Source organism: Metarhizium brunneum, chromosome 2 (genome assembly GCF_013426205.1).
Source record: "Metarhizium brunneum chromosome 2, complete sequence".
Taxonomy (NCBI): Eukaryota; Fungi; Ascomycota; class Sordariomycetes; order Hypocreales; family Clavicipitaceae; genus Metarhizium; species Metarhizium brunneum.
Genome location: NC_089423.1, coordinates 2,135,315 through 2,151,644, shown reverse-complemented (window position 1 = coordinate 2,151,644; position 16,330 = coordinate 2,135,315). Strand labels below are relative to the sequence as shown.

General features: G+C 52.9%; 4 protein-coding genes across 4 annotated transcripts; 2 read left to right on the top strand and 2 right to left on the bottom strand.

Moving 5' to 3' along the window:
• Positions 1-625: 625 nt before the first annotated feature.
• Positions 626-2,801, bottom strand: G6M90_00g036040 (uncharacterized protein; the record flags this gene model as incomplete). Its single annotated transcript, XM_014691511.1, has 3 exons — positions 626-732; positions 792-2,343; positions 2,469-2,801. The coding sequence occupies 3 exons, from the start codon at positions 2,799-2,801 to the stop codon at positions 626-628; spliced, it is 1,992 nt and encodes a 663-aa protein (XP_014546997.1).
• Positions 2,802-6,147: 3,346 nt separating this feature from the next.
• Positions 6,148-8,491, top strand: G6M90_00g036030 (uncharacterized protein; the record flags this gene model as incomplete). The annotated part of the gene is made up of 2 exons (XM_014691510.1): positions 6,148-6,302; positions 6,379-8,491. 2 exons carry the CDS (start codon positions 6,148-6,150, stop codon positions 8,489-8,491), a joined length of 2,268 nt encoding a protein of 755 aa, XP_014546996.1.
• Positions 8,492-8,753: 262 nt separating this feature from the next.
• On the bottom strand, positions 8,754-9,966 carry G6M90_00g036020 (uncharacterized protein; the record flags this gene model as incomplete). Its single annotated transcript, XM_014691509.1, has 2 exons — positions 8,754-9,671; positions 9,742-9,966. 2 exons carry the CDS (start codon positions 9,964-9,966, stop codon positions 8,754-8,756), a joined length of 1,143 nt encoding a protein of 380 aa, XP_014546995.1.
• Positions 9,967-13,114: 3,148 nt separating this feature from the next.
• Positions 13,115-14,824, top strand: G6M90_00g036010 (uncharacterized protein; the record flags this gene model as incomplete). The annotated part of the gene is made up of 1 exon (XM_014691508.1): positions 13,115-14,824. One exon carries the CDS (start codon positions 13,115-13,117, stop codon positions 14,822-14,824), a length of 1,710 nt encoding a protein of 569 aa, XP_014546994.1.
• Between the last annotated feature and the right edge of the window lie 1,506 nt (positions 14,825-16,330).

Here is a 16,330-nt window from a genome sequence, read left to right as displayed (position 1 = left end):
GCCGGTCCCAGCAATCTTGTCCTATTATTGGGATCACCACGGGGTTTGCCAGTGCCGCTGGCCATATCGGCCGGCGTGGCGAATCACCACTCGTCCTGCTCCTGAGCACGCACGTCATTCAGCTTGCCCGCCGTGCCGCACAGACAACAGACCGAGTGGCCATTATCACTGGGCGGTTCCAGAGTTTGACCTTGATTGTACAATGTAAGGTTGGTATTAGCCTTATCAATTCCACAACCTAATTAATGGCCCTGTGCTCTATGCTTCTGCCATAATACGTCTTGTATATAGTAGTACCGGGGTATATCCAAAACTGCCCTCATTCCCAGATGTGTCGTCCGTCATATTGCCCTCGAAAAATACTTCAAGTCCTATGCAACGCCGTATGAGTTTCAAAGCCTAGCCGCCTTTCATACCCAAAACTCCCCCAATGCTTGAAATGCCACCAAGTCTTCCTTGTTGGGGGACGCCCATTGCCCCGGCCAACTCATATCCAACAAAACCTGTTGTTACCATTCACTGGAGCTGCCAACCCCAGTCTCAAAGCTGAGTTTGAGAAAAACAAGGAAAAAGAAAAGAAAAAGAAGCATGACAAGGAAAAGTGCGTCAAGACACTACCAGCTGTTTAAGCCGGCACTGCAGCCAAACCGGCCGCAACTTTGACTGCCTTGTTCACGTCCCTCCGTCGAACACCAGGACTACGTCCCAAGCAAACCGATTTGTTCGATATTTCTATGTTTCTAATTAGCCTTTTGCATCAAACAAACCTGACAAGAATTGTATGCTCCTACCTTGGATCAGCAGGGACACGTTAAGTCCAATCTTGGACTTGACAGCCCAGGCCATGGGTTGCGACCACATCTGGCTAGGCCCAGAATGTAGTATAAAGTTGGCCATCCCATGGTCATAGTCGCCCGCTGCTTCGTTTCCGCCATCGTGTCCTCGCAGACCCATCACCGGCTGTTGAGCCACGTCTACAGCGACTTGAAGGCCTGAAACGTCCGACGACCCCGAGACAGGGCTGTTGCTGCTGTTGGTCCAGGTCCCGCTGTGACTGCTGCCCCCGTATCCGGAATCTGCAGTTGCAAATCCTGCTTGCTGTCCATTTGGCATCATGGCCGAGTCACTGCTGGCTCTCGCCGAAGACCCATCACGGTCCAGATCGCCAAGGTCGACATCGGCCTCCACGTACTCGGCGCGCTGGGGAATGAAGATGCCCAGTTGGCGCAAATATGTTTCCACCTCATCGGGGTCGAAAAACTCGCCTTCAAATCCAGGCCACATCATCCGCATCTTATGGTCAATTCGCTCGTCACGGGTTGCTTGCACCTCGGGGCTGAACGGTCCCATTGATTGACCCGTCATTTCCTGGGGTTTTCCATACGACCGTGTGCCTTGGTTGCCGATGCGCATGGCCATTGGGTCCCCGCCTGTCCCTTCGATCGACTGTTGTGGCGGGAAGAATGTACCGGCGCCGCCGAGGCTGGTGAATGGAAATCTCCAGTGGGAGAGGTCCTCATGTTGATTTCGGCTCAGGGAAAGCTGCAAACGCTGAATAATGGCCGCTTTCGACTCGAAAAACAAGCAAAACCCAAAGACGGCAGCAAACCTCTCTGGGGGCGGATTAGACATGGAGATGAGTCGCAGTCCATTTTCAGTTGTCTGGCGCTGCAGGCGACGACCAAACGTCAGTTCGTTGGAGGCGTAGGACAACGGCGGGGCCATCGAGGAGTAAGGCGAGTGGCCAGCAGGCAGGTTTGTATTGAAGCCGTCCTCGATACTGGGCTCCATCGAAGAATAGAACGGGAAAGTCGCATTATCCGGGGTCGCCGCCGTGACAACTTCGTAGCTGAGCGACGCAGGCACATGGATCACCGGCCCAGAGGTTGTAGCTACAGCGGTGCCGGGCACCCCAGGAGATCCAGTAGACGTCCCAAGAATGTTGGCTTGCTGTGATGTATCCAAGTGGAATCCATTGTTCGTCGGCATGGCAGTGACAGCAGATGTTGTAGCCTGCGCTGATTGTAGGTTTGGATGGTTTCCGTGATTAGAGACGGGATGCTCGTCACTGTCCTCCGAGCAGCTGCCCTCTCCAGGGTTGTTTCTTGCCTTATCGGCAACAGTGGAAATCCGGTTGGCAATAGCCGACAACTGTTGGGCAGCATGTGGCACGGCTTCAAGAGCACGCTCCGAGAGAATGATATCGTAAAAATCATTGAATCCTTTGCTCATATCGTCGTTGGCCTTTTCAAGTTCCTTGACACGCTGCTCCAATGTGGTAATGGTAGTATCTTTACGATGCCTGTATGCTCGTTGAGCGAGGCGAATCTGTGTACGACGACGCTGTAAATAGTTGGTTAGAATCAACCCGATATGCCCAGTGATATAATAGATGAAATATAACGGTAGCAGTCACCCAATAGTAAGGGGAATAGGGGACGGGAAAGGGGGGCGCGGGAGTGGCTCACGTCGGCTGCTGTTTCGTCTTTAGTATCTAGCCTGGGCCTGCCTCTGGATCTCTTCTTGCGTCCATCTTCTTCTGCTGTACTGGCATGTCCTGCCTTGACATCACTTTCATCTGAATTTCTTGCCCGTTTGCCAGTGACCGGCGGCGGACTAGTCACACTCTGGGCTGGGTTCGTTGTCATGGTCGACAGGGGCGACGTGTTGGAACTGTAGGCAGCGTTTATCTTGGGCACATTATTTGAATTGTTCATTGGAATATGATTGCAGCCAGCGCCAGTCGGGGAACGGTTGTCAAAAGGCAGCGATTCCGGGACGATTGGAGCAGCAGTCGCCATTTGGTTCCGGGTTTCCGGCCGCAGCCTCTGGGAGAGCAAAGGCGATACGCGCAAAGTCCGGCGCAGAACACGTTATTATTGTTTCAGCGAGGGCGTACACTGTGCCGTGATGGTATTGGCGAAATGGAAAAGAGTAACGGTTGATGGTTCCGAAACAAGCCGTCACTAAGCTGGCGTGAGCGCTGGAGGGAACGTCGCGGGTGTTGGCTTAGATAGCTGCCCGTTTGAAACGCCATGCATGAGTTGAATGAGAAACCACACGGTTGACAGACGAGTTCCTTGTTCGGGTCGAATGAAGGCAGCCTGAATGTGCGATGGCTAATGGTTAGAGTGGGGAGTGGCGGAGCGGACAAGGACAAGGCCAAGCAGCCGTACGGGTAAATATTCAAACTGTAGAGGCGATGGAAGTGGTTTGTTGGATGAAACGAGGATGACCCAGATAAGATGTAGAGATATACGAGCGACGTGAAGATGGACTTGGCAGCGGAAGGGGGGGGGCAGTTGAAGTAGAGAGCCGCCGGGATGGACGACAGCCCAGGCGGCCCACCAGCCGACCTAGACCTAACCTCGACCAGTTGAAGCTGCACCTGGAGTCCGTTCATGTCTCCATCTTGGTTCATGATTGCACCCCTTAACCCTTCAGATGCGTGTGCCCACCAAGGATGGCCAGCCTGGCCTGGAAGAAGCAATCAAGGCTCCGACATTGTGCGCCAGGTATGCCCCACGATAGGTGTGTTGGCCAGTAGAGCCGTCCATCGTCCTTCATCATGCTTCACCACCCAAGCCCAGCTAAGCTAAACTAAACTATTGCCAGATGAACTCGGAGTCGCCCTCGTTCCACTCGCGGCGCCACCAAGAAACAAGCCCTCTCTGTCTCTCTGGTGGGTATCCTTGTCGGTGTTGACGGCTTTAAGCTTTTCCCAATGGCGTTGGCAAGCAGCAAATAGCGAATGGCGACGCCATCCACACCAGACAGCGACAAGTACGTACGTATTGTGTAACGCACGAGCTAGCAGTGGACTCGGCAGCTAGAACTAGCCTGCGAGACCTTCAGAGATCGATCATGGAGCCCTTGTACCGATGACCTCCTGTCCTCCCCGCCATTTCGCCGTCAGTAACATGATCGGACGGCACGAATCTGAGCCTCGCGATGCGCTAGGCTTAGGAAGGGGCGCCAATACCACAGACTTGTACGGAGTAGTATTGTTTGTTTTTGCTGGCGGAGCTCGTCTCGTGATGCAACATCCATCCCATGCCATCCGCCTAGGGCTGTCAGTTCAGTCAACATGGGCGTTCCAACAAGGCATAAGAAGGCATCAAAGCGACATGCGAGGCCCCGGCAACGAATCGCTTCAGAAGAGATTACGGAGTACTCCGTACGATGAACATTGAAAAGTGTTAGTACATAGTACTACTAGTAGTACGGAGTGTTGGTTTCATCGCTGCAAGGCATTATCAGTAGTACGTAGTACTACTCGATACAGTCTTTCCTGTCCCAACGATCGAGAAAGACCCGCTGGCCCTGGCAGATACAATATGATTGTCTGTCGCACAGCTCGTCAAGACACCTTGGCAGAATTGGGCAAATGCAGGGATGCCTGGTTTGCTAGCTGCATAAGCTCCCCTGTCAAAAGCAATACCCGGACATGTTTTGCCAGGATAGCTTTCACGAGGAGGGCAGAGTTGTAAGTGTTATTCCATGTGTTGGACAACCACGCGTTTCCGCTCAAACTTTGCGGCCCAAGTCTGATGAAACAAAGACAGTCTCTCAGTGGTAGATTCCGTCTCTTGGAGTCACAGTTCAAACTGGCCTTGCTCACTAGGCTTCTAAAATTCCTTAATCGGCATGAATGACAAATACCACTAGCCCAACTTCTGAAGCTTTCCGGCCGGCACTTGCCATGATGTCTTGAAAATCCCGAGATGAATTCCTATCCCCCTTGTCCCTTTCTTTCCCTAGCCATGGCAATGGGAATTGGCAATCAATGGCGAAGAAATCTTGTCATAACATGCAGAAGCTATGATATGCTCGTCCACTTTCAGTTCGAGAAAGCACGCCGTCGCTTGTCCGCCAATCCTACAGTCCATCAGGCTAGTATACCGACGTTCTTCGGATGATATAGCGTCTAGAGACCTTCAAATGCCATGGCCCTCGTCCCATTGGTGGATCTTATATGGCCACGCATTGATAAAGAGGTCAACTGGTGGGCCGTTCTCGCCGCAACCACCACTCCCCACAAAGTTTCCTGGGCTTGCCGAGTGGCTGAGAGCCACGAGGAGAAGTTGGAGGGGGACCTTGGCAAGCTTGGGACCGTCTGAAAGACGGGCATTTGGCCTCCATCTCTGTGAAATCCCATTCCATACCAGACATGCGACATGGTTCCCGGCATTTGCCAGAGAAGCGACTTCAGATGACCCTATCCAATGTCAGGCAGCAGGCACCACAGGCTTCCCTTACCGGGTACCCATTGGTATCTCGCGTCCCAAGTTCAGGGCACATTGTGCAATACAGATAACAGTTCTCAGTCCATGTAGGATCACGTAGAACGACTCATCACCGTCCCAGAGGAGCGGGTCGCAAAGCTTTAGCCGCAACCGCCAGTTGTTTCCATCTGTCCTCTCTGCTCGAACTTCGGCAATAAAAACAAACCCGAGGAAGACCCAGGCCCTCTGAATTCCGCACAATGGATGTCGCGCCTCGCGCTCTAAGTTTCCCCGGGACATTTGCATCATGTCGCATTCAAGTTGGAGCCGTTGGTAACTTAGAGCCCTACGAAGTATCATCGTCAAGGGAGATCGATCGATCCCGCTTTCACCAATCGCCCTATACCTGATTTTGCGGAACGAGAGCGGAGCGAGAAGCAGGAGCCTCTTCGGCCGTTAATGTACAGCCGAAAATAGACAGCTTGTTGTAAAGAGGCAACTCTTGAGAGAAGCTGGGCAAGGGGTCGGCCTCATTGAATTGAACATTGACGGTTATGTGGTGTCTGTCGAAATATCAATTCTGATGTGTAGTTGTGTCTGCTCAGCCTCAACGCCTCTTGCTCCGCCTCGATTGAACGCCGGTTATTGGTAAATACCATGACATGCAGCCACTCAGCCTCACTTGTACCAAGGTAGGCCCGTTGTAGGGTAGGCCACTTTGACACCGACTTGGTGCTCCTCCTTTCCCCAGGCCAAGCCAACCTCCACAACCACAACACCAACACCAACCACAACCACCTCGAACCCGCCGATTAGTCTTGGGCTTGCGCAAAGGCTAACCGCTCCCCGCATTTCTTGACAGTGGCAGCGGGCCGCAGTGGACGACTGGATTGATTTGTTTTGGTTGCCAGGGAGCAGAATTATGGGTGATCGCGAAAATGGCTGGACAACGGTTGGCCATCGAATTCTGGGCCACGGCCATCAGCTTGGCACTGGCCGCGAATGGATGATGCAGCGAGAGTTGACCGACCTTGAAGCTATTGCTGCGTGGGACAGTGAGGCACAATGGCCCAGCATGTAAGAACGCCCTGCCGGAATTACGTCTCGATGCGAATCTTTGCGCCCAACTGACATGATTCCATGCGTAATATAGAAACAAGCCACTTTTCGATGGCCCCGAGGCCAAAAAGTTCGACAACAAACTGGTGAAGCTCCACGATTTGGATCAAGGCGCATTCGGCAGGGTTGACAAAGTTATGCATGGTTCAGTTTGCTTAGCAAGGAAGCGCATACCGAGGCGCCGAGGATTTTCCATTGACGACTTGCGCAAAGAAGGGCTGATGATGCGCAAGTTGGATCACCGCCATGTGGTCAAGTTGGTTGCGACGTACGCTCCGAGGTCCCACGAATTGTGCCTATTGATATGGCCGGCCGCTGTTTGCAACCTTGGTAGGTTGCTGGACGATGTGGAAAGCCTGCGCTTGAAGGAGGGAGACCGCGAGGACATTGTTGAACGCTTGACGGCTCTGGACCTCAGAGATTTGAGCGCAATTGATCCAATGGCCAAAGATCAATATTTAACCCCGATACCTGAGTCGTGCCCGTTTGACTTTTTGCGCACAATTATTGGCTGTGTGGCTCGCGCAATGGCGCATTGCCATGCGAACGACGTCCGGCATCTTGATATCAAGCCGTCCAACATTCTATTGCATCCAGGTCGAGTCTACTTGGCAGACTTTGGCATCTCTCGAGATGTCACTGGCCAGGAGCAAACAACAACAGATGGTATGCCCGGCACAGAACGGTGGCGAGCCCCTGAATTATACGGGGAACATGGCTCCAGCATGCAGCTGTCAGATATGTACTCACTTGGCCTAGTATACCTCAATATTGCGACCGTTTTATACGACGCAAGATTGGCAGATTTTGATGAAGCTCTAAGCTACTCAGGAAGATTATCCCGTGAAGAACAATTACGGCTCAGGGAGGACAAAGTCAAGATGCACCTAGATCGACTTACAGCCCATGCATTGGTCAGGCCACCATTTATGTTTACCTATGAAGGGCAAGAGACAGTGCGGCCACGACCACTAACACACCTGATATCCCGTATGGTGGCTACCAACCCCAGACACAGATTGACTGCTGCGAAAGTCGATGAGAAACTGTCTATGCTCGGTGGAATTAACCAAATTTACCACGCTGATTGCTGCAAGCGGCCCATATCCTGGGTTGAGGACAAGTGGGATAGGAAGTTTGCCGGCCTCATTGCCCTGCAGAAGGAAAATGAAGCACATCGCAAGAGGATTATGGAGCTGGAGGGCAAAGATCAGACGTACGAAACGAGACTGGAGAAACAACGGCAGAAACATGAACAAGACATTTCAAGATTACAAACACTGCTCAAGAACGCAGAGGAGAAATGTCAGAGGCTGGAATCCGAGATGACAGACCGTCGCAAGGTATCCCACAGCTCGCGAGGATCTCATGGCCATGATGTCCCGCGGCCAGTTTTATCGGGTGGGCGAAGGCAGCCAGCTGGTTCTGCAACGACTCAAGGTGTTGGACTCGGGTTGAACAGATCTAGTCTGACTACACCGAAAACCACGGTTGCTAAACCCCCTCCACAGCATATCCCCCAGCGCTCCCAGTCCATCTCAAGTACTCCTTCAGAGCGTCCCACACAGAAGATGCGAACCCTTCAAAGCAGCCCAGCCGTAACACAGTCATCAGATGCCAAATCCTTGGCCGGTCAGCGCTCGCCCAGCATCAGCGGTAACCTGGCAGGCTACGCTCTACGCTCGCGGGGATCAGGGTCCAAGCTCCCTTTGCCTGTCACACCGAGCCGGACCAACACGCCAGTATTCAACCGCGACCAGAGCATGACGGATAGTAGTATGGCTTCATCTGTGTTTTCTCGAAAGAGTCTCGAGACACTACCTACTCCACCGGCCCATGATAGCCCCATCATACAGCGTGCAGACGTGTCTAGTGAGAACGCGCAGCCTCAATGGGGCCAGCTTGGGGGCAGACGTGGCCCTCGCATAACTGATGAGACAGCCCTGAGGCCCTCCACACCTGACAGCCCGCTGCCGCCCATATCACCGTCTGCCATGTCATCCCCACAAACGCTCAGATCAGATATTCTTACGGATGGCGGCGATGCGAACGCTACTTCAAGGCCTCCGCCTCCCTCATTGCAACCCATGAAGAGCTGGGCTGATGTGGCCAAATCTGAAAAGAAACGGCAAGCCACGCAAAAGTAGAGCTTATACGACGAAAATTTGGAACGATAAATGCAAAGAGGAGGAGATATTGGGGTGACGTGGATCATGATACCAAAAAGTTTAGACGCTCATATTGTTTTCAGCGCATAGTTGATACTGTCCAGATTTTACATGGCAGGCTAGGAAATGATGAGCTCCTCATGCTCCGTTTATTATACAAGAAACCTGCGCTTAAATATCAAAGCATTCTACATTCGAACGCCGGAGAATGATGTCGTGACTATACTAGTTACCGAGTAGGTTATTCTTTGCTAGCCCCCCCTTTACCAGCCCATTTCAACAGCCGGTTGCCCTGAGCCCGCACCAACGCATTCCACGCGGGTTCTGTAAATGGGTCGACAGACTTTCCCGTTCCACCCATTTGCTGACGGTCCGTTTGCTTGGCAAGGACTGCGGGGATAGATGCCGTCAGGGGATAAGGGCGGGCTGGAAAAACGTCGACATTCGGCGGTGTACCCAGGTTACGCGAGCTCGGCATGCTTCCAGCCTTCAATGAGCGTTTCTGCAAAGTCTCCGAATCCACAGCATCCTTCCGTCTCAGTTGTATATTCTGCTCTTCAACAACTTGGTGCAGCGCCTCGCCCCGCGCATTCCAATCCCTCCACGTCCTCTCAACCTGCCATTCCCACCATAATCTCGTCAACTGAACACTCCATGAAAAAGAACTCTCGGAAATCTTTTGTCCACCTCCATTGACACCACCAGAACGCTCAGACTCGCCACGCACTCGTTCGGCCTTCATCTGCTTCGCCATGAGTTCATCCCACTGGTCCTCCTGCGCGGCATTCCAGCGCGGTTCCCCGTCTATTTCGACCAGCTTGCGTATCTTGTTGATGAATATGCGCCCCTTTACACCAATCATTTTGGAGAGTGCTCTTGGCTGGGGCTTTTTCAGGCGCAGAAAGGGCTGGCCGTCTGCTGTGGCGGAGACGGACGGAATGCGGTACCTGAAACTATGCGGGATGTAAGTTGGCTTGTAGACTGGGTGCCCGTCATCATGCCCGGCCACCTTTTTGAGAAACGGCTCACGGGGCCGTCGGGCGGTGTCCTTTGGCTTGGAGTGTGACGGGTTAAGGTCGCCGCGACGGCGAAGATGCTCAATGAGCTGGGTGTGCTCCGGGCAACCTGGCTTTTGCGCCGTGAATAAGAGCGATAGGAACTTTGCGCGTTTTGTTAGCCGGCTGACTTGTGTACTGGCGTGAGAAGAGGGCGTTGCAGATTCGGAGTACCTTGTATCCTGCCACCATGGAAGCATACACCAGTCTGTAGCTTGTATATGCCCGATTCCTGACAAAGGCCGTCCTGACGGCACGTGTCATGGCGTCCCTTGCAGGTCTCTGCGCATCTTTCGGCACGTCTATCTTCCTTGTTGACCGCAGGAGAGCCCGATAGAGGGATAGTGCGGCGATGCGATGCCGCGAGTTGCGGGCTGGGATGAAGGGCTGGCGATGCATGGTGACGGGAGTGGTGGGACAGGATGACAGTAGGCTATGGCGGACTGCAGCTCATACGCATGATGACTCGTTGCTTTGGGGAAATTATAGCCAAGTGATTTCTACTTTAGAACATTGAAGGCGTCGGACGCAAGATGAAGTGGTCAATACTGAGGCGGCGGCGTCAAAGGCGTGGTATCTAAATCGAGATTTGAGATTGAGGTTGTCGTTGAACTGGGACCTGCAGGAGAGTGGGCCTAGAGAATGTGAGCATGGCAGGTACCCGAACGGGTAGTTAAAAGTGGGACAGGATCATCCTGACATTTCCCTGAATGGCATCTGCAGGTCCAGCTCCAGCTGTCTGGGCCGACACCACGAATTTGGTTTATGAATATGCCAGAGGAAAAAAGGCGTTACTACAGCAAGCCGGAATCTATTCTGTTTAGATGGGCGGCGCGATTAGATGGCCATGACAATAGACTTGGATAACTATGCCCTTTCATATTAGTTTGTACGCATGTGTATTGACGTGGTATTCACATGTGCGAAGACGATCAGACTAGACGTCTACATATGAATGGGAGTATGCAGTCTCTTGGGCGCGCAAGAGAAGACGATGCGATCTGGCAAAGGGATTTGGCGGTGACGCTACCCACTGCTGGGCTGAATACGACCACAAGCAACGAGCCACGGGCAAAACCAGGTCGATCCAGTCACTGACTACTCCCATACAAGGTGACACAGACAGTTAGTTTGAGGAATTGGGCGATGAATATAGCGAGCGAGTAGGGAGTAGACGAATCTTATCGGCTAGGCACTTTCAGAACGATCTTCGGGCTTTTCCTGTGGCGCGAGCAACCTTAATCGTTCGGCGTTTCCCTCCGTCGCATTGCATCTCATCATACGGAGTGCATGCTGCATTTCCCGCGAGCGGTCAGCACGCACTCAGCCGTACGCCTATTCCCCCCTTTCTCTGCACAGTATTGACATCAGAAGCGGTTCCTCCCGCAAGAGTCGCAGGTCTTCAATCGTGGCTTGCTCACTTGACGCGATTCAGACCGACTGATGCAGCCCCACAATCGGTCTTCGGCATCTTCACGGACACCGCCAGAATTCTAAGTAGCCAGGGACGTCTTGAAAGTCCGAGATGGAATAAGCTTGGGACAAAGTGTGCGGTCCCGATTTTTTGAATTTTTTTTGGGGACAAAATTGCATTGTCTATGCTAAGGCCTTCATGGTCCTTCAATGAGGCCGCTCTTCAGAGGAGAAACCGAAAACTCGGGCGGTTCCCATCAGTAAGCAGGTTTTCAGTGCGGTGTACATCTACGTATAAGCCAAAGTGCTGGCATTACATGCAGCTGCCGAAGGCTCCTTCCCCGCCAAAGTGCGGAGAGGACGTTTGCTATCTCTCTCGGAGCGAGGATTGCCATTTAACGACAACATTGAAGAAACACAAGGCGCAGAGTTGACCATTCCCAGTTGGGCCACCACCTGAGATCACTCCGCAACTTGACTGGCCCAAGCACGCGTGGGAATGATGAGCCAGGTGCCTGAATTTCTGGCGCCATTGTTCAAAATGGTAATGTGGGCATACATCGAGTCTATGCAGCCATTTTGTTGTCTTGGATAATGCGCCACTAGTAGTTGCTTGTCCGCTGTCAAGGTTGTGCCATGTAACCCGCATCGATGGAATCGCTACGGCAGGACCGGACATCGAGGCGGACCAGCAGGGCAGGGGGCGGACTTTCCCTGTGGCACCAGCTTGACACGTTTGTTGTGAAAGGTCCCACGGTGCGCGCTTGCCAAAGCCTACGAGCAAGCACGCAGCTTGGCAGTTCCAGGTTGCCAAGAGCTCTCAATCCTCAATCTCAATTGCAGTCACAAGACAAGTCTTCAGGGGGGGCTCTCAAGTACTCCGTACTCCGTAATTCCCGGCCGTCTTCCCATCTCGAGGCCCCTGCACAGTAGGCTCCGCAAAAAGCGGGAAGTCCCCTTTTCCGAATATCTATCTACTCCGTACTCCGTACTCGTACTACTACTCATATTTCCATGTCCATGTTCTGATTCTCGGGCTCCGCGAGCAAGGCCATTCTCGACCCACGAAATCACTCTGTCGCAAAAGTCGTGTGGTTTGCGCCATCATACCGCGTACGGAGTAGGGCCGTGCCGAACTGAATCATTTAGCTGTCATCATCGCAATCGCTTACTGCCTCAGACCGTAAGCTGACCAGACGTCGACTTTCCAATTTTCCAGCCAGCTGGGCCCATCTCTCGTGGCTCAGTACCCGCCGCCACCACCACCACCACCGTCTCTCACCACATCCCTTTCGCCCCCCTGTCGCGTGCGCCGGCAAGCTCGGGAAGAGGGGCATCGTCGAGCATCATGCATTATCGGGACCCAGAGCCAGAATAAGAATTCTATGTCTCCCCGGCACATCGCTGTTCCATGCACGCTGCCGCAGGACGACGGCGACGCTGCCGAACACCTTCATTCTGATAGAAGCACACTTGATACGGCACTCGCCCGTTTTGCACCCCTCCTTGTCGGGGAGGCCAAAGGGACTCGCCGCTTCGCACGGAGTATTACTAGTACAAAGGACTATTCGCATGTGTGACAGCCTCCCTTGCTGACTGCGTGTACGACCTTCGATTTGCTGTCACCTTGTCTACGGAGTTCGGTCTGGATCCTTACCACCCACGCCGCCTTCCCATGTTGCTCATCTTGACTGACATGCGAGCCTTATCGACACCTGAATCCAACTCTCCTTCTGCTTCTACGCCACGGCATCTCTAGTAACTAGATCCGCCCCTTCAGCGGCTCACCGAAACGCCTCTTTTCGCCCTGGATGCATCGTGGCTGGCCCCTTTGCAGTGTCCGAGATTATCTTCCATAACCCGACTCATCGCCTGGGCAGCTTCCCGTCGGCCCTGCAATTCAATCGCAAGCCCGAACCTTTCCTTCTGTCTATTCTACTTCCATCTGCAGTCGGTCATTACTGCATCACGACGCTCCGTGGGTACCGAATAACACGACTGATTCCCTCCACCCTCACCTACTTCTTCACTCGACGCGACGAACCATCTAGTCACCAGCAACATATCACGAATTCCCATGGCGCCAGTCGCTTTCCGTTAGTTGTGATCAGGAATCAGAATACATTGCAACACCATGTTTCTCCACTCTGGAGCTAGTTTACACGGTCACGAATATTCGATTAAGAGGTCGACGTCTGCGCCAGTACAGCCACCCCGAAGACTGCCAATACTGAAGTCGACCCTCCGACCGCTCGTCTCTCCTTCTGAATCGAGCGAGACGGGCTACTTTGCCTCACCCTACTCTGAAGGCCTACACGCCCCGCTCAGAGCATCGACCGACGAGGCCAACCAACGCCCATCTTTGTTATCACAACAGCGTGCGGCTTCCAATAGCTACACTCGGAAAGACCTTGCTGTTAGATTCCGTGAGCCCGGAATGGACCATATATATACGCCGTCTGCTAGCGAGGATGAAGAATCCATAGCTGGGCCAGAGCCTCTGGACGGTCTCTCCGACTCCCCAGCACGCCGTAAGAAGCGCAGACGATTACTTCGCAAATCGACCAGGTATGCTCTCGCCCAACCAGCACCGCAGCTCCGTACCAAGCAGAGACGACTTCTGCAGATCCGGCCTCGATTACTGTTACAACTCCAAGAAATTGGCGACAGAAGAGCCATTCCTGCCTTTGACCTGATTCCATCTCAACTAGTGGCAGGAACCTTGATAATTCCTAAATTGTCCAAAACATTTCCTCGTATGTTTCACGCAAATGCTGAGCTAAGCCAGAATGATGTTCTGTTAGTTCGTAGCGAAGATTACGCTTCAACATCAGGAATGGCACCAGAAAGATCCGACGATGACAGACGGAGTCTACATGGCAGAGATATTTGCGCTGTCATTAGTGCTTTGCCAGAAGATTCCGAGAACTCAGCGGAGATTGTTCTTGAGGACGGGGTCCCGTGGTATGCTTCACCTATGGCGAATGGCTCATATGAATTCACAAGAACAGATGACGGCGGTGAAATAACCACTGCACGCTGGGTTAGACGGTTTAATGGCTCTACCCGCAATAGTATTGGTTCATTCGAACCGTCGTCTTCAGCGCGATCTAGCGTCCACGATTCCTTGCCTGACTCTAGATGGACGTTCAGCATCATTGACCCTTCTTCGAGGAGGCATCCCATAATGGGTAGCTTGACATCAGAGACGGTCGAGGTGTATGATCACTACACAACTTTGTCAACTTCCAGTGGTCGGTTTCCGCCGACCCGTTCATTCGTGCCGGAAGCGGAAGGTGTCGACCGGAGCCCGTCTCCTGCAGGTTTCAATCCAGAATCGAGAGCGACACTTGAAGTGCTTCCGGAGCAAAAGGCGCTGATGATCGCTACTGCGAGTTGGATTCGACTTCATCAACAAGGTTGGCCCGCCTCTGCGAATCCCAAGTTTGCGAGATCGATCCCATCTCATTGCCGGTCGGCAAGCGCAAACATGTGTTCTACATCACGACGACGAACTTTTCCATCTTACGATGGAGACAGCTCTCGTGCGACGAGCCCAATCAATCTATCGCAGCCGTCAGACAGCCTACATGACCCATCGTTGTCAAAACATCCACATGGAAAATCGATGCCAGCGAGAGCAATGTCTACTGGAAGAGCCTTCATGAAACGAAGGAGTGACCGGATGGAGGGCTTGGCAACAGTATATAGTCAAGAGCCGCCAAGGCCGGTATACGACGCAGAGAAACTAGACACGCTGCCGGAAGAAAAGGTTGGTTGTCTGAGCAGAATTCGCCAGTGGACACACAAATTGTTCCACAGGAGGCGAGACTCGATAAGATGAAGAGGACATACTACGAATCATGTGGACGATAGGAAGACCGGAGCTGCTATTGTATGGTCAAGCTCCTTGTACACATTCATGCATAGCATCTTAGCATTATTGCATACCCAGCTACCTCGGTGGCTTACTCTGTAACATACATAAGCATAACGAAACTCCTGTTCTTGATCCAATAAAGATATCAGACCTAATGGAACGTATTCTTGAGTACTCAAGTACCTAGGTACCTGCCGGTGGTAGAAGCACTGTGCGTGCCCAGCAATTGTCAATGGATAGAAAGTTCATCACCCCGTGCTTTCCACACTCAAATCCTTCGTTGGGCACTACTCAAGTTCAATGTTGGTTGGTCCGGGTGCTCGAGTGCATGTGCCTTTGCCTTTCTTCTTGTTGGCCGGAGAGGTAGTCCACCAAGATGGAGTCTTGGTTCAAGTTTGCAAGCCAAATGCAACTGCAATGCCAACTGCCACAAATAATGGGTCTCGTACGAGCGGTTCAGCGATCCGATAAGTCTGTAGGCCGTGCATGTGGCCGCAGCCCTCACGTAGGAGTGGAGCATTTGCAAACTCTCCGAGCATCTTGGAGGCAGCCACACGCACACGACGCCCGGGGAGGGGCTAAGGTGACAAAACCGGGGCAGTTATTCGATCTTTAGCACGCGGACAGTTGGGAGATTGTATATTTGCGTTCAACTTGGTGTTCTGGTCGCATGTGCATGGTGATTGAAGAAGGGCTCGCCGCTCTTCCAAGAACCGGCCACGCCCGCAGGCTGCCACGAGCTGATGTGGACCCTCCTCTGCCGTCTCATGAGGACTGCCGATACACCCAGGCTTGGGTAGAAACGGGGTCTCGGACATCTTGCATTCGATGTTCAGGTGTTGTTCAGACGATGTACTATGCTCGGTGGCCGCCCAGTTTTACAGAAGCCAACATACATGGGGTCGATATTCGTTAGCAGGCAGCCGTCCTTGTGCGTTGCCTCGCCGCCTACGGGGTAGTTTGATTCTTTCGTCAGCTGGCCATGAATCCCTTTGGCCAACCATAAGCTACAGAGGCTCGAGGATAGTTGCATTGGCTACCTACCTTGGAGTCTCCTGGGATGAATTATTCATAGAACTTGAGAGACAGCTGGAGAATCCAGTATCCACCGCATCGTTGGGTTTCTGGCGGCTACAAATATGTTTGCTCTGCTGCTGTTGTTCTGTGGTGTTTGCTGGTTTGCTCCTTCCTCAGAACGCACAGGCCAGTCTCAGTACATTCTGCGGGAGTACCCACAAGGTCTGGTGATCAACACCCTGATAACATCCATCCAGCCGGTCAACCAGTCAATAGTACATGTAAAATAGGTACGCAGTACAACTTGGCAAGCACCAGACGCTTGCGTCTCCGCGCTACCGCCCCGGAGCAAGCACCAACCTCGAGCTGGCCTTGCCGCTGCCGCCCACTTGGCCCTCCAACTTGGAAGCAGCACGTCCGCCCAGGTTGCTCTGCCCCAACCCAGTCAGATCG